General features: G+C 43.0%; 2 protein-coding genes across 3 annotated transcripts in view; both read right to left on the reverse strand.

The window, feature by feature from the left end:
* Positions 1–18,686, reverse strand: part of nbeal2 (neurobeachin-like 2) — a 333,823-nt gene that overhangs the window by 23,431 nt on the left and 291,706 nt on the right. For both annotated transcript variants that reach the window (XM_070894760.1, XM_070894755.1), the window contains 6 exons: positions 15,862–15,951; positions 6,911–7,020; positions 6,495–6,667; positions 5,182–5,276; positions 4,058–4,174; positions 18–179 (listed from right to left, as the gene is read on the reverse strand). In XM_070894760.1, the coding sequence (XP_070750861.1) occupies positions 18–179; positions 4,058–4,174; positions 5,182–5,276; positions 6,495–6,667; positions 6,911–7,020; positions 15,862–15,951 (747 nt within the window). The remainder of the gene's footprint in view (positions 1–17; positions 180–4,057; positions 4,175–5,181; positions 5,277–6,494; positions 6,668–6,910; positions 7,021–15,861; positions 15,952–18,686) is intronic.
* Positions 15,077–15,393, reverse strand: LOC139261487 (ATPase inhibitor, mitochondrial-like; the record flags this gene model as incomplete). The annotated part of the gene is made up of 1 exon (XM_070877066.1): positions 15,077–15,393. A coding segment is annotated over one exon (273 nt), but the record flags the coding sequence as incomplete, so codon positions are not given.

The following is an 18,686-nucleotide window of genomic DNA, read 5'->3' on the forward strand; positions in this document are numbered from 1 at the left end:
GAGAGTTGCGTTGTTACCTTTGTTGAAGCCCTGCTTTCTATGGTGCTGTGGACGACAATCTGGCCCTCATGTCCAACGACAAGGTCATTGATGGTCAAGGGCAGTGTGCTTTCACAGGGGGGCCGCAGGGTTCGCATGAACTGACCTCGCCGGACCGTGTGCACAATGACTGTGCCATCCTGCAGAAGAAACAAACTGAGGCTGAAGTTTCATTTTTGCTAACCATGGCAGTTTGAATTTGAATTCAGTTTAAAATTCTGGAAATAAAAAACTGGTATCAGTTAAAGCGACGTGAAGCTGTTGGATTGTTGTTAAAAACCCAACTGGTTCACTAATGTCCATTAGGGACGGAAACCTGCCGTTCTTATCCGGTCTGGCCTGTGAGTGACTCCAGACCCACAACAACGCAGTGGGGTCTGAACTGCCCTCTGTAGTAGCCTAGCACATCACTCAGTTGTATCAAACCGCTTTAAGAAGTAGGTCCACCACCACCTTCCCAGGGCAACTAGGGATGGATAATAAATGCTGGCCTTGCCAACGCGACCCACATCCTGAGAATGAATTATAAAAAGTACAGCACCTGAATTGCAGATAAAGCGAAGACCAGTTAATCAAACTGGGATCGAATCAGGCCCTTGTAATCTCTGTGGGTTAGTACTACAGTGATCATTGTATTTTCATACTCTGAATATGATGTTTCTGAGGGATGGATTGGAGAGTACTTTGGAATGAAGCTATTCCTTTCCCTCCTCCTTCCCCACAAAAGTAATACAACTCCATTAGATATTTGGCAGCATTGAAGGGTCTTGCTTCAAACTGACGACTTTTTGTCACGCTCTTTGAAAAATGGAATTTGATCTCACAGGTGTAAATTGAGACCACATCTTAAGAGTGTGACTGTCAGCAGGTAATTTGACCACAGCATGTTTAATTTAATCACAGGGTGTTACAATAGAGCCCAATTCTGTCCACATCCAATGTTCTATAAACATAAACATATACGCACACACGTACATGCAGCACCCAGGCAAACATTCATGCACACACATACCAACAAAGGCTTCCAGAAAGCTATGAGGAGCATGAATCCCAGCTTATATTTCTTTCCTCCCTAAACCAGTGTTGTCAAATAAAAATCACCACCTAGCTATAGGTGTGACAATGACAACATTGTTTTAGCCACATTTACTATTTTTAATAGAAAGCGCCTTACATAAATTCACACAATGCAGGTACATGTGCTTCGTGTGTATATTTTACTTAAACAGCAGGCACCATTCAGTGACCAAGGACGTAAAGCACTCACATCGGTCAAAAACACTTGCCCACACTACTTCTCGTCTTACCATTTTACCAACAAATGCACAAAAAGGTTAACCATCCACATGCATACGTCATGAGAATATGAGTATTGAGATCACATGCCTAACAACAGTTACTGTTATTTATTTTTAAGTTACGAATTAGAAAGGCAATTATCCACATCTGGATTCCCAATTAGTCACATGTGATTAGTGGTTAACCTATTAGATACTAGTACCCTAGATATGTGAAGAAAAAAAGATTAGTGAAGACAAATGTAGGTCCCTTGCAGTCAGAATCAGGTAAATTTATAATGGGGAACAAAGAAATGGCAGACCAATTGAACAAATACTTTAGTTCTGTCTTCACTAAGACACAAATAACCTTCCAGAAATACTAGGGGACCAAGGGTCTAGCGAGGAGGAGGAACTGAAGGAAATCCTTATTAGTCAGGAAATTGTATTAGGGAAATTGATGGGATTGAAGGCCGATAAATCCCCAGAGTCTGATAGTCTGCATCCCAGATTACTTAAGGAAGTGGCCCGAGAAATAGTGGATGCATTGGCGGTCATTTTCCAACATTCTAGAGACTCTGGATCAGTTCCTATGGATTGGAGGGTAGTTAATGTAACCCCACTTTTTAAAAAAGGAGGGAGAGAGAAAACAGGAAAATATAGATCGGTTAGCCTGACATCGATAGTGAGGAAAATGTTGGAATCAATTATTAAAGATGTAATAGCAGCGCATTTGGAAAGCAGCGACAGGATCAGTCCAAGTCAGCATGGATTTATGAAAGGGAAATCACGCTTGACAAATCTTGGAGACTTTTTTGAGGATGTAACTAATAGAGTGGACAAGGGAGAACCAGTAGATGTAGTGTAATTGGACTTTCAAAAGGCTTTGACAAGGTTCCACACAAGAGATTAGTGTGCAAAATTAAAACACATGGTATTGGGGGTAATGTATTGACGTGGATAGAGAAATGATTGGCAGACAGGAAGCAAAGAGTAGGAATAAATGGGTCCTTTTCAGAATAGCAGGCAGTGACTAGTGGGGTACCGCAAGGTTCAGTGCTGGGACCCCAGCTATTTACAATATACATTAATGATTTAGACAAAGGAATTGAATGTAATATCTCCAAGTTTGCAGATGACACTAAGCTGGGTGGCAGTGTGAGCTGTGAGGAGGATGCTAAGAGGCTGCAGGGTGACTTGGACAGGTTAGGTGAGTGGGCAAATACATGGCAGATGCAGTATAATGTAGATAAATGTGAGGTTATCCACTTTGGTGGCAAAACAGGAAGGCAGAATGTTATCTGAATGGCGACAGATTAGGAAAAGGGGAGGTGCAACGAGACTTGGGTGTCATGGTACATCAGTCATTGAAAGTTGGCATGCAGGTACAGCAGGTGGTGAAGAAGGCAAATGGCATGTTGGCCTTCGTAGCGAGAGGAACTGAGTATAGGAGCAGGGAGGTCTTACTGCAGTTGTACAGGGCCTTGGTGAGGCCATACCTTGAATATTGTGTGCAGTTTTGGTCCCCTAATCTGAGGAAGGACATTCTTGCTATTGAGGGAGTGCAGCGAAGGTTCACCAGACTGATTCTCGGGATGGCAGGACTGACATATGAAGAAAGACTGGATCGACTCGGCTTATATTTACTGGCATTTTGATGAATGAGAGGGGATTGCATAGAAACATATAAAATTCTGACGGGATTGGACAGGTTAGATGCAGAAAGAATGTTCCAAATGTTGGGGAAGTCCAGAACCAGGGGTCACAGTCTAAGGACAAGGGATAAGCCATTTAGGACTGAGATGAGGAGAAACTTCTTCACTCAAAGAATTGTGAACCTGTGGAATTCTCTGCCACAGAAAGTTGTTGAGTCCAGTTCGTTGGATATATTCAAAAGGGAGTTAGATGTGGCCCTTACGGCTAAAGGGATCAAGGGGTATGGAGAGAAAGCAGGAATGGGGTATTGAAGTTGAATGATCAGCCATGATCATATTGAATGGTGGTGCAGCCTCGAAGAGCTGAATGGCCTACTCCTGCACCTATTTTCTATGTTTCTATGATAATTGTAGGGCCATAATTGCTGCTCCAGCCTCAACAACAACAACTTACATTTAATAAGTAATAAACACAGAAAATGCTGGAAATCTCAGCAGGTCAGGCAGCACCTGTGGAGAGAAAAATAGAGTTAATGTTTCAGGTCGATGACCCTTCATTGATCTGAAACGTTAACTCTGTTTTTCTCTCCACAGGTGCTGCCTGACCCGCTGAGATTTCCAGCATTTTCTGTTTTTATTTGAGGTTCCAGCATCCGCAGTATTTTGCTTTTACATTTATAAAGTGTCTTTAATATAGAAAACATCCCAAGGTTCTTCACAGGAACTGCCAAAACTGACACCAAGCCAAAGAAGGAGATATTAAAAGTTTGCTCAAACAGGTATGTTTTAAGGAGGGTCTTAAAGGAGGAGATAGAGGTGGAGAGGGAATTCCTGAGCTTGGGGCCTCGACGACTGAAGGCATAGGCGCCAATAATCGGGTAAAAGAAGTGGGCGAAGGACAAAAGACTAGAGTTGGAGGCACAAAGTTCTCTGAGGGTTGCAGAGCTGAAGGAGGCTAGGTATACAGGGTTGACAGCAGACTGATCATGCTCAGCCTCAACATCTGAGGCAGTAAATGATACTAAATCATTTGACAATCCTCCCCCGCTCCCAATCAGCCAAACAGTCACGTTGCGTGAGACTTACCTTTGACCCCGATACTGCCATGTCAAGCTCAGTGCTAATGGCCACACAGGTGACTGCGTCGTCATGTCCATAGAGGACCTGCACTGGCTTCTGGGCCAAGCCACAAGCAAAACCGCCCTGCAAACACAGGCACAAAGATAAATAAATTGGAGCATTTTATTAACAAACAGCAGTTCCCCTCTTAAACTGTTTCCACATGATAGAATTTGCATGTGTCAGCCATGACTCAGTAGTAGCACTCCCGTCCCCGAGTTAGAACGTTGTGGGTTCAAGTCACACTCGTGAAACTTGAACACAAAATCCAGGATTACACTCCAATCCAGTACTGACAAAGCCCTGAATAGTTGGAGGTACCGTCTTTCAGATGAGATAATAAACTGAGGCCCTGTATCTCGTCTCAGGTGGATGTAAAAGATCCCATTGCACTATTCGAAGAGGAGCTCAGGAGTTCTCCCCACGTCTGTTTCCTGCTGAGTATTTTTAGCATTTTCTGCTTTTATTTCAAATTTCAAGCACCCACAGTATTTTCTTTTTGTCCCATCACTGAATAGCACTCTGTCAGCAGCTCCAACACACTCTCACAATGTTATTCTTTTCACTAGGGGTGGATCTCTAGGTGTCATTTTACATAAGAATATAAGAAATAGGAGCAGGAGTAGGCCATTTAACCCATCGAGCCTGCTCCGCCATTTAATAAGATCATGGCTGATCTGATTTTGGACTCAGCTCCACTTCCCTGCCCACTCTCCATAACCCTTTATTCCCTTATCGTTCAAAATCTGTCTATCTCCACCTTAAATCTATTCAATGACCCAGCCTCCACAGCTCTCTGGGGCAGAGAATTCCACAGATTTACAACCCTGAGAGAAGAAATTCCTCCTCATCTCAGATCTAAATGGGTGGCCCCTTATTCTTCAACTATGCCCCCTAGTTCTAGATTTCCCATGAGTGGAAACATCCCCTCTGCATCTACCTTGTTGAGCCCCCTCAGAATTTTATACATTTCAATAAGATCACCTCTCATTCTTCGAAACTCAAATAAGTATAGGCCCAACCTGCTTAACCTTTCTTCATAAGTCAACCCCTTCATCTCAGGAGTCAACCGAGTGAACCTTCTCTGATACCTGCTGGATGACCTGCCACACCATGCAGGTAGTGTCCCTTGATCCGGAGATCAGATAGATACCACAAAGATCCAGTGCCAGGCATGTTACAATATCTGAGGGGGGAGGGAAAAAAATCATGTTTTAGTAAAAAGCACAGATTGCAAATTAGCCACAGCTTTTGCTGCTCATCAAGGTGAATGCGAGAAAATTTTAGACTCCCAACATCAGCGTCAAGCGGTTTGAGGTCACATTCAGCATGGCTTTGAATAAATTCCCTATATGCTGTGCTAAGTCATCACAGGACTTGTAGAGCATGCATTAGCGCAGGTAAAGCTCCCTAGATTTAACGGGCCGGATATTCGGCAGGTTTGCGAATGGGTTTTCGCCGCGATTTGACACTCTGCAGCGAAAACCCGGACGGGATCCTCGAGTACCTGTTTGCGGCGGTGCTTTCAAGTACAGCGGGGAGAGGTGTGCCGACATGTAACGACACGGATTGCGTTACCGACAGACTTTCGGCACTCTCCCGACCCGTACACCGCGCCCAGAATAACGACAGGTTCCTGTCGGTACTGTCCTACCAGCAGCAGTAAGTATGAAAACCTGCAAAAAAGCGAAGTTAAAGTTTTTATTTTTAAATTATTTTTCAGCGATTTATTAGCTAAGGGTTTTGTAAGTGTTTTTGAAATGTTTTTTTACAATTTTTTTCCCCCCTTCCCAAGGCCTCGATCACAGTGCAAATGACCACGGACTAAAGTTGCCGAAACTCGCGTTTTGCGCCGCGAATAATCATGCAATGCCTATTTTACCTGGTGCAGACGTAAAGGCCGAAAGTGCGGCATAAAAATGGTAGCGCAATGTAAACATTAATTTTCATATATCGCGACCGTTTTTGCTGAAAAATGCCTCAGTCCTTAGCCTCCTTTCCCATGCAGTTGGCTCTGGGACCTAGGTTGGAATTTAGACCAGGCTGGTTGAATAAAAATCTAATTTCTCTGCTGGTTGAAAGGCTCCACGATGCTGTGATGTAACTTGAGAAAATAGAATCTGCTTGGCCAAAATGATATTGAGACAGTTTAGATGGATCTTTACTCTGCATCTAACCTGTGCTGTACCTTCCCTGGGAAAATTTGATGCAACAATGTAGGTGGAGATTTACTCCATAACTAAACCATGCTATACCTGACCTGGGAGTATTTGATGGGTCATTTTTTACTCTGTACCTAACATGTGCTGGGAAAACTGTGCTGAATGCCCATTTTCATTTCCTGTCATTTTTGATGAGCACAGTAAAAGTAACAATATGCCGCTGAAGATCAGCCGTCACTGACCTATGTGCCTCATGATGTGCCCTATTACTTTGCCCTTGCTGAGCGACGTAACCCGGAGGCTGTTGTCCCAGTGACCGCCACTGAAGAGAAGTTTTCCATCGTGGGAAATGGCAAGGATCTTTGGCGATAAATCGACACCGGGAGCAAATGGGCCGGACAGGAAGCGCTGAGTCCTGACAAAGTAATAATACAAAGGATAAAATAAGGAAATCAGTTCGGCGTAAGTGATAAAGGAGATGGTGACTCTAGGAGTCAGTGTGAGTGATAAAGGAGATGGTGACTCTAGGGGTCATTGCGAGTGTTAAGGGAGATGGTGACTTAGGAGTATGTGTGCGAGTGTTAAAGGAGATATTGAATCAGAGTAATGGTGGGGTTGTGTAGATTATAAAACTGAAACAATCTCAAAGTGTACTTACTTCGCATTAGAGACGATCGGATCCCGGGTGAAAGTGAAGTAATTGGAAATATTTTTGTCGTATGGCAGCCAGCCATGAGTTCCTATCAAACCGTTCACACTCACTGTGACCTGAGAGAAACAAAGAATCAACAAGTAGAACATGCCAGGGAACAGTAATGAATGCAATGGGCTGACCAGCTTCTGTCCAGTCCAGTCCAGTCCAACAACTAGGCTGGTGTTGGGGCATGTAAAAAAACTAGGCCAATGGTGCACAAGTGAATGCAAATTGGGCTCACATTGTGCAGCGTGGCGGGACCAATTGGCACAAGTGTATTTGATGTATTTTCACCCATGCATGGTTAGCGCCTCCTCCATTATGCACACAAAAAGATATTTAGAATTGGGAAAAGAAAGATATTTGCAAACAACTACCAGATGGAGATTACTCATGAAATCGGATGGTCTAGATTTAGTTGCATATGTTTGAACTAGAGGGGTTAAACTGTGCATTTAGAGTGTGTTTACTATCAGTATGATGTTGTGGTTCTTGGAGATATGCAACTTGAACACTGAATTTCACATTGACCACTAACCCAGAGACTAGAGGGACAATATCAACCCTACTTGCCCATGATGTGGGCAGTTACAATCAGTCAGGTGTCATACCCGTGAACTCTCACCTGGAATCTGCCACATTCGATTTCAACCTACTTGCCATATTTTCGGAGTGCACATAACACACAGCCTATAAGATGGCTGCAAGTTCCGGAATCTTCTGACCTGCTGTCAGGTGACTTGCTCTTTATTAAACAGCACTAGTTGCAGTAACACAGGCGTCCACAATGTGGAGCTGCAGACATTACACTTCTCCCTCCTTAATGAAGAAGTTATTATAACAAACAATCATCATACATAACCTGCATGGTTATACATAACAAAGGATATGGACTTATTTTGCCATATTTACAAATCAAGCTTAACCACTTGTTTTCTGTTTCGAAGAGGATACCTTCACTCTCGAACAGAACCTTCCAAACATGGTGTCAAATTTAAACTCATTCGAGGCTGATCCTGAGGGAAGTTTTCCTCCAAGGGATGCCCTTGATTTCCATTTGAACTCTCTCTAACTTCAGATTGTTTGTTTTCCTGACTCAGACTTAAATTCTGACTTTCTCTTGGGTTTGTTTCCAGTACATTGGATGTAGGATATGCTAATGGTGTATCAAAACTATCTGATGAGTCAGAAATAATTGAATCACTCCCACTCTCAACTACTTCCATGCCTGTGGGTAAAATATGATCAATGTGAACAAACCTAACTTGTCCATTATCAAACATCTTGACCAAATATGTGCGAGGACCACATATCTTCACCACTCTTCCTGGTAACCACTTTACCCATTTATGGTGATGGTTCTTCACTCTCACCTTCTGATTTAATTTCACACTTCTCTCTTTTACTCTACCTCTATCATGATTCTCTTTCTGTCTTAATTGTATCTCTTCTACAGAGTGTGCCAAGTTTGGTTTTAACAACGAGAATCTGGTTCGTGGTTGTCGTTAAGAAACAACTCTGCTGGTGTCCTACCAGTAGCTGTGTGAGGCGTATTATGATACATTTAATAGAAAATTAGCCAATTTGTGGTCCAATGACAACTGTCGTTTCTTTGGATTTGGATCCAACATTTTTGTTTGATGAGGGCAGGTTTTACAATTTGCACAGTGTGCTCTACTGCACCATTCAAAGCAGGGTGGTACAGTGGAACCTTGGTATGTTTCACATCATTCTTCTGAATTAAATTGTGGTCCATTATCTGAAACAATTTCTTCTGGGAGGCCAAATGAAGAAAATAATCTTTGCAAAATGTCTAATGTTTTAATTGTTGTTATTTTCCACACTGGAAACACCTCGACCTACTTCGAATGGCTATCAATCACAATGAACAATTGTCCTTTTAGCTCACCAAAATCAATATGTAGCCTTTGCCACACCCTGGGACGCCATTTCCATGGCTGTACTGGTACTGGTGGTGGTTGCTTGCTTACCAATTGACATGTCGTACACTGACTCACGATGTACTCTATATCTTTATCAAGACTTGGCCACCATAAATAACTGTGTGCAAAATTCTTGGTCAAGCTCATTCCCAGGTGCTGGTCATGGAGGTCTCCTAATAATTTGGACCTGAATTTATTTGGTATAACCACTCTTGCACCGCACATGATACAATCTTTATCGACTGATAATTCATTCCTACGAATGAAGAATGGATTGTCTGTTACCTGGTTTGGCCATCGGTTTGCAATATAATCATACACCTTTGACATAACTGGGTCACGTTTGGTTGCTCTACCAATCTCTTCAGCTGTGATTGGCAGTTCATCAATGTATGAAAAATAGAACACCTCTTCCCTATCGGGTGTAACTTGTGATGGGGAAGGCAATCAAGACATAGCATCAGCATTACTGTGATCAGCTGATCGTCTGTATTCAATATCATATGTATATGCTGACAAAATCAAAGCTCATCTCTGCATTCGGGCTGCATAATGTTGGAACTGAGGACTTTGGATGGAGGATTGCTGGATTATGGTCCGTAATATGAGTAAACTTACGACCATACAAGTGTTTGTAGAACTTCTTGACCCCAAAAATGAATGCTGAAGCTTCCTTTCGATTTGTACAAAATTACACTCACTGGCACGGAGAATGCGTGAAGCAAAAGCAATTGGTCTCTCCTCCCAACTCCATATGGAGAGGCATCACATGTTAGCTTGATCTCCTGAGATACTAACATGGAGCTCTCTACCAAGTTGCTTTTACACTCCTTGAATACTGTATCATTGACCACTTTTGACCACTTCCAATGGACCTGTTTTTTCAATAGTTCATTCAGTGGATGTAATACTGTAGCCAAATTTGGTAGGAACTTCCCATAATAGTTCAAAAGACCTAAAAATGAGCGAAGTTCAGTGACCATTCTTGGGAGTGGGTGCATTTCTGATTGCATCCTGTTTTTCCTTGGTTGGATGTAAACCATCTTTGTCTACTCTGTACCCCAAGTACTCCACTGAGGTTTGAAATAACTCACACTTGCGAGCAGACACTCATACTCTGTGCTTCTCTAACCTTTTGAGGACTTCATTCAATATGTCATTATGAATTTGCCTATTTGGTGCTGACATTAGTATGTTCATCTAAATAACATACGACCCCTTCAATACCTTGCAAAATCTGGTTCATTACCCCTTGGAATATGTCAGGGATGGAAGACACTCCAAATGGTAGCCTATTACATTGATATAGGCCTAGATGGGTATTTATAGTCAAGCATGACTTGGACTCCTCATCTAGTTCAAGCTATAAGTAGGCATTCGTAAGATCCAACTTTGAGAAAATCTGACCCCCTGTCAGTGTTTGAACAAATCTTCTATATTTGGCAATGTATTGGGGACATTACCCTCTAGAACCTGGTTTATGGTTACCTTATATTCACCATACAATCTTACCTTACCATCGGATTTAGGTACAACAACAATGGGTGTAGCCCAATTACATGGATCTATCTTACAAATAATGTTCTCAGTCTCTAGTCTTTTGAGTTCTTGCTCAACTTTCTCCTTGAATGCATATGGTATGGAACGTGACTTGCAGTAAACCGATCTAGCGACCTTCTGTACCCTGACACTCACCTTGAAGCCTTGGATCGGACTGCCCGTTTCGAAGAACACCTTCGGATAATTCTTGATGACATCATCCTTTGACTCAAATCTCGTTTCAACACGAAAAATCTCACTCCAATTCAGCTTCAGTGATCCCAACCAATTTCTTCCTAGTAAGGCAGGCTTGTCTCCTGCCACTACTATTAGAGGCAAGCTCTGAACTTGATCCTTGTATTTCACCAGTACGGTGATACGACCTACCACCGGAATGTTCTCTCCCGAGTAGCCTCACAAGCTCTATCTTGGCTTTCTCCAATTGGAAATCCCGCAATTTGTCGAGGTGTAGCGACTCCGGTACTACACTCACGGATGCACCAGTGTCGATTTGCATGGGTATCTTGAATCCTGCAACATCTATGTGGATTATGATACTTTTCGAATCGCTGTCCGTTAACCTCGAGCTCCTGATGACATTTAACTCTAACATCTCCTCGTCCTGTTGTTGTTCTTCCATGCTTTGTAGTCTCTGGGGATTTCTACTCATAGCTAATCTGAGGAAGGACGTTCTTGCTATTGAGGGAGTGCAGCGAAGGTTCACCAGACTGATTCCCGGGATGGCAGGCCTGACATATGAGGAGAGACTGGATTGACTGAAGTTTAGAAGGATGAGAGGGGATCTCATAGAAACATATAAAATTCTGACGGGACTGGACAGGTTAGATGCAGGAAGAATGTTCCCGATGATTGGGAAGTCCAGAACCAGGGGACACAATCTAAGGATAAGGGGTAAGCCATTTAGGACTGAGATGAGGAGAAACTTCTTCACTCAGAGAGTTGTTTACCTGTGGAATTACCGACCGCAGAGAGTTGTTGATGCCAGTTCATTGGATATATTCAAGAGGGAGTTAGATATGGCCCTTATGGCTAAAGGGATTAAGGGGTATGGAGAGAAAGGGGTATGGAGAGAAAGGGGTATGGAGAGGTGAATGGTCAGCCATGATCTTATTGAATGGTGGCGCAGGCTCGAAGGGCCGAATGGCCGACTCCTGCATCTATTTTCTATGTTTCTAGCTTTGAAAACTGGTTTACCGTTCAGTCAGCCTTCGGAGGATGCCCAGTTTTCCTGCAGAAGAAACACTTTGCCTTCACATATGGACAACTTTGAGCAATGTGTTGTCCCAGGCACCGATAGCAGGACATCAATGCTCTGTTCCCATTTCCAGTTTCTGAGACTTTGGGGCCCCACCGCCACTTACTTTGAACCTGCAGGCGATTCGGCTCGGTTGTCTGATGACTGAAATTAGTATGAAATTCTTGGGAATATTGGTCGGCCATGCTCATCGACCTAGCTGTCTGACAAGCTAAATCAAAAGTCAAGTTAGGCGTCGTCAATAACTTTCTTCCAATCGCATTATTTTTCTTCCCACAAACAAAGTGGCCTCGCAATGTCTCTGAAAATCTCCGAAATTACAGTGAATAGATAGCTTTTATAATGCTACATATTCCGAAACGATAACTTTCAGCAATTTCTAACGGAACGGGGCTGTAATGTTGTTCTAACTTAGTTAGAATCTGTTTCAGTGTTGTATCCTTTGGCTTGTCAGGCACAACAAATTTATCAGCGTTTCAAACAACTTGGGCCCGGCCTCAGTTAAGAATATAGCTCTTTTTCGTTCCAACACCGCCCGGTTATTGTCTTCATTACCGGGGGTTTCGATGATATTATTTGCAGTGAAAAACATTTCTAGCCGATCCACATACGCTCTGAAACTTTCACGGCTGCGTTGAAATGTCCCCAAATGCCCTGTAACTCCCATGGGGCAGCCATTTTGACTCTGGTAGTTTAACCAAGTGTGCTCGTAATTTACCTCAGATTTGTAGCTGTTTCCAAAAACAGAGAAGCTCTCAAAGTCTTGCTGTCATTTGGCTGAATCCTTCACCAACAAAAATTTCAGCTTTGTATTATCCCATTACATCCCATTCTCGTCGCCAAATGTCATATCTTTGGAGAGCACACAACACATAACCTGTAAGATGGCTGCAGGTTCTGGAATCTTCTGACCTGCTGGTCATGTGACCTGCTCTTTATTAAATTGCACTAGCTGCAGTAACACAGGCGTCCAGAGTGTGGAGCTATAGACATTACACGACTCTTCTGAGCAGGTGGCAAGGGAGGCCGGTGGGGTCCTTCTTTAATTATTCAGGTCGGGGACTGATGATGTCACCTAGCCATGACTGCCACTTTAACTCTGGCCTGAGCAGGGAAGCTGCTGTGGCATTCCCACCAAGTGAAGAGAGCGGGAAGAGGATCCGGGACGAGAAGAAGCCATTTAAGGTTACTTTTTTAAAAAACTTTCCTTCTGGGGTCAAGAGGAGAAGGAGTTCTCTTTTGGAGTGCACAAGGAAACATAGAAACATAGAAAATAGGTGCAGAAGTAAGCCATTCGGCCCTTCGAGCTTGCACCACCATTCAATATAATCATGGCTGATCATGCAACTTCAGTACCCCATTCCTGCTTTCGCTCCATACTCCTTGATCCCTTTAACCATAAGGGCCACAATTAACTCCCTTTTTAATATATCTAACAAACTGGCCTCAACAACTTTCTGTGGTAGTGAATTTCACAGGTTCACAATTCTCTGAGTGAAGAAGTTTCTCCTCATCTTGTCCTAAATGGCTTATCTCTTATCCTTAGACTGTAACCCCTGGTTCTGGACTTGCCCAACATCGGGAACATTCCTGCATCTAACCTATCCAATCCCGTCAGAATTTTATATGTTTCTATGATAATCCCTTCTCATTCTTCTAAATCCCAGTGAATATAAGCCTAGTCGATCCAGTCTTTCTTCATATGTTAGTCCTGCCATCCCGGGAATCAGTCTGGTGAACCTTCACTGCACTCCCTCAATAGCAAGAATGTCCTTCCTCAGATTAGGAGACCAAAACTGTACACAATATTCAAGGTCTTCCCATTTTTCCCTTCTGCGAGACCCTTCCAAAACCTCCATCTTTGTGACTTCCCTTCTTGCCGGTGAACATCCCTTCGGTGCTGGCCGCCTTCTCCCGGAGTTAAAAATGCCTGGGCCTCAAGGCGGTGGGGGGGGGGGGCGGGAAATGGGTGAAAGAGACTGGTTTGGCGATTACCCTAACCCCACCTGCCTGAATCCCATTCACGATTAAAATCGGGACTTAGAAGTTTTTTTGTGTCGGATTTTCTCCCATTTCTCCTGAAGGCCTTGACTAATGACAGGTGCCCCCCCTCCCACCCCAATACCTCATACAAGATCCATTCTTCATATCCGAATCTAAACAGTGAACAGGCTCTTCGACTGTGCTGAGCTTAATCATATTCTTACCTGATGTCCATGTGATACACTTTGTGCCACATGTTGATCAGGAATAGGATCACTGGCTGAAGCCAACTGCAGCTCACCTACTGCTGCTCTAGATGAGATCAATTAACTCAGTACAGGAATCAAATCTTTGTTTTCCTGCTATGGCCCAGTACCACACTCAAGATCAGTTCAAAATTAAGCTCATTAACTGAGAAAATAGCCTACAAGGGACAGATTTTGATGTGTTCCTTGCAGTCAGTGGTTGCACACAATTTCACACAAAGTCCTGCTCTGCTCTTTTCTGCAACTCTTCTCTAGTTACTTCATCACTGTTGCTATTACCAGTTGCAAGAAGAAAACATTTTCTTTGAAATAAACTGAAATCAGTATAGCTTAGGAATTCAAGGTTTGATTTTGCACTGAGCAGCTGTATCTTTGTGTTCTGACAGAATTGATTGATAATCTGCCTATCGCTTTCAATTAGGTGTCAGCCATGGCTCAATGATAGCACTCTCACCTCTGAGTCTGAAGGTTGTGGGTTCAAGCCTCACTCCAGAAATTTGAGCACAAAATCTGGTCTCACATTCCAGTGAGGGAGTGCTGCACTGTTGGAAATGCCATTATTTGGTTGAGACATTAAACAGAGGCCCATCTGCCTTTTCAGAGGGACATAAAAGACCCCAAGGCACTATTTAAATTAGAGCAGGGGAGTTCTCCCGGTGTCTTGGCCATCATTTATCACTCAACCAACACTTAAAATAGATTATATGGTCACTTATCTCATTGCTGTTCGTAAATTGACTGCTGCGTTTCCTACATTACAACAGTGACTACACTTACATAGAAACATAGAAAATAGGTGCAGGAGTAGGCCATTCAGCCCTTCTAGCCTGCACCGCCATTCAATGAGTTCATGGCTGAACATGAAACTTCAGTACCCCCTTCCTGCTTTCTCGCCATAACCCTTGATCCCCCGAGTAGTAAGGACTTCATCTAACTCCCTTTTGAATATATTTAGTGAATTGGCCTCAACTACTTTCTGTGGTAGAGAATTCCACAGGTTCACCACTCTCTGGGTGAAGAAGTTTCTCCTCATCTCGGTCCTAAATGGCTTACCCCTTATCCTCAGACTGTGACCCCTGGTTCTGGACTTCCCCAACATTGGGAACATTCTTTCTGCATTAACTCCAAGATTGAGATACGTAAAGCCTCGTCAGGACACAAGAAATCCTAGTCATCATCGTCATCTTGTTTCCTCAGCTTCTTTATCTGGCTCTTGTGGCGTCTGACCGCATCCTGTAAACGCTGGATTTCCTCTTCATGGTGATGAATCTCCTCTTGATGGTGCTGCTTCAGTTTCTCAATCTGATCCCTTTCCTTTTCCCTGAAGTATTTCTCCTCCAATGCAGCTTGTCTTGCACCAAATGCTCCTCCAGCTTCTCTAATCGATCCTCCGCCACCACCGCCCTTGCCGGCTCCCTTGCCCAGCTCTCCCAGCAGGGGTGATGATGCTCTCCGGTCCGGAGCGCTCCGGACCCCCGCCCCACCGCGGAGACACACCGCGGTGGGGCGGGGACACACCGCGGAGACAAAAGTACTTTATTGGTTGAAAAGCGCTTTGGCACATTGAGGCTGTGAAAGGCGTGATATAAATGTAAGTCTTTCTTCTTTATTGGAAGCCACAAAGTTTCAAGGCCAGGCTTGAAGTGTTTCTATGTCCTCTGTGAACTGATCGCTGCTAGTGGCCACATTAGGTTCTCCAGTTCCCCTTGTTCTACATAATCAGACAATCATTTGCCAGTGATCTCAATGCAAGTATTTTTGGACACCATATTTATTTATTTAGTCTTCATGTTACATTCTTATTATTGTTACTATAACTGATAATCACATTTATTTGTGATCGGATTTACTTTTTTTATATAGAGAACCTGATGATTTTGATGTTGTTCAACACTGTCTATTACTCACCAGAACATCTGGAGATCCCTGTGTTATAAAAGAATGCGCTTGATTTTTTGGCACCAAGGCCTGCACCAATGGAATACCATCGCTGATGCCCTGCAAGAAGATAGATCAGGTTATGTGGGCATTCCCACTTTCTATATAGTAATATATGTTAGGAACATAGGAACACGAGTAGGCTATTGAGTCCTTCGAGCCTTTTTTGCTATTCAATGAGATCATGGCTGATCTGCGACCTAAATCCATATACTTGCCTTTGGCCCATACCTCTTAATACCTTTGGTTAACAGAAAGCTATCAATCTCAGATTAAAAATTAACACCTCCCGCATGCCCTGCAATGGGACAATGAAAATCTTTCTTTTTTCAATTCTTCAAAGGCTCCGTTTAGTGATGTCTCTCAAGTCATAGGAACAGAAGTAGACCGTTCAGTCCCTTGACCCTTATTATGCCATTCAATCAGATCATGGCTGGTCTGTACTTCAACTCAGTTTACCTGCCCTTTGCTCCATGTCCCTGATACCCTTACTCATCTGTAATATATTTGCTTCATAGGTTCTTTCTTTAAAAATTCATAGCAACACATTGCTATTGAGAACTAGTTGATTTATTAACAAAGGTTTAACAATCACACTACACGTTACCAGTTCGTCCACTAGGCTCACAACCGCATGCCTCATCGTGGGTCCCCGAACTGAGGTTTTATTGAGTCTTGTGAACATCACGTGACTGGCTAAGCCATTCACAATTCAACAACTCCAACTATTTTTGTACAACATTAAATCAAATGCCCCCTTTTGTAAGGGCACCAACCTGTGAGCATACATTACACCATCAAAAATCTACCAATCACAGTCTTGAACTTTTCAATTGACCAACATTTATAGCCTTTTGGGGGGGAGAGTTCCAGATTTCCATGACCCTCTGTATCAAAAAGTGCTTCCTGATTTCACTCCTAAATCTCCAACCAAATAGATACCATCATTTCCCTTTGATGTCTTCACCTTCAGTCCTCCCCATCTATTTACCCCAACTATCTCCTCTGATCTCAAATGAAACTCCTACATCTCCTCCACTGGTCAAAATGGAAGCTGGTTGCCACTATTGTGCCACACACATTTCTTCTGAACATCTCTCAGCTCTCTATAAAGCCCAAGAGCATCCAAAGTAAGCAGTACTAAAGGAGCCCTGTTAGGGAGAAAAGATGTTTAACCAAGGTCCAGTCTGCCCTCTCAGGAGGATTTAAAAGATCCCAGGGCACAATTTGAAAAAGAGCAGAGAGTTCCCTCAGTTTCCTGGCCAATATTTATCCCTCTACCAATGTTCATCATCTCATTGCTGTTTGTGGGGCCTTGCTGTGGGCAAATTGGCTGCTGCATTTCCCTAAATTGTAACAGTGACTACACTTTAAAAGCACGTAACTGGCTGTGAAGCACTTTGGGACATCCTGAGGTTGTGAATGGCGCTGTATAAATGTAAGTTTTTTTTTAATGTCATTGAGGCATTAAAAAAATCAAGTGCCCCCTTTTGTAAGGGCACCAACCTGTGAGCATACATTACACCATCAAAAATCTACCAATCACAGTCTTGAACTTTTCAATTGACCAACATTCAAAGAGGGGTGGTTGAAAAGCAGAAAACAAAAGGTAGGGCCTAAAAGAACATTTCCTCTACTGCAAAGATGCACTGAGTGGCATTCCATGGGGTCTGTTGGGGATGTTCTTATTTACTTTTGACAAAATGATCTGGACTTGGGAATTAAGAAAACAGTATCAACATTTTCTGATAACACCAATTTTGGGGTACGGCAAATTGCACCAAAGATTATGAAAGGTTGACATAGATAGGCTAACATGTTAGGCAGATAGGTGGCAGATGCAGTTTAATGTAAAAATTGTGAAGTAATACAATTTTGAAGTAAGAATAGATAAAGAAAAAATACACCTTAAATGATCAGATTTTAAATAGAATAGTGGAGTAAGGAAGATAAGGGAACGAGGTGTGCAAATCATTGAAGGTGGCAGCGCAAGTAGATAAGGCCATAAAAAGGCCATGACATCCTTGGAAAGGAACCTTGGAGTCTTAGTAGACTTGATGTCCAATCCATGCAGGGCAGCAATCAACAAAGCCAATAGAATGTAAAAGTATGGAGGTAACGGTGAACTTGTACAAGACTGTAGTTGAACCACAGTTAGGATACTGTGTACAGTGTTTGGCACATTGACTATTCTGCTCCTCAGTAGAGTTTCTTCCCACCTCTTCTGAAGTCATGACTCTTGCTGGGTTAGAGCAGTTAGAGGGCAGTTAAGAGTTAACCACATTAGTGTGGAACTGGAGTTACATATAGTGCAGATCATGCAAGGATGGCAGCACTCCAGAACCTTAGCCAAGTGTCTGTTCTTGCTTGAACTTTGACAATGTTTCATCAGACTATTTAACCACAGCGGGCATTATAATTGTTATCCAATGATTCCTGCTGCAGGTGCATGCAAGTGGGCTTTGAATAAGTGAAATCTTTCTCAGTCTACCTTGCTCAAGTACCCGTCTAGGTTCATACATGAATAATGACTACTTGGTTGAGTTGCCAGCATCCTGTTCCACAACATAAATTAACAGCTTTTCTTGGCGGGGGGTGGGGGGCGGGGGGGGACTTACAAAAAAAATCAAGAGGCTTTGGACAGGTTGCAAAGGAGATTTACCAGAATGCCACCAGGAATGAGGGACTTCAGTTATGTGAAGAGTAGGGAAGATGAAAGTGTAGTTCTTAGAACAGAAGGTTAAGGTAAAATTGAATAGAGGTGTTCACAATTCTGAGGGATTCTGATAGAGTAA

Source organism: Pristiophorus japonicus, chromosome 1 (genome assembly GCF_044704955.1).
Source record: "Pristiophorus japonicus isolate sPriJap1 chromosome 1, sPriJap1.hap1, whole genome shotgun sequence".
In the NCBI taxonomy this organism is placed as follows: domain Eukaryota; kingdom Metazoa; phylum Chordata; class Chondrichthyes; family Pristiophoridae; genus Pristiophorus; species Pristiophorus japonicus.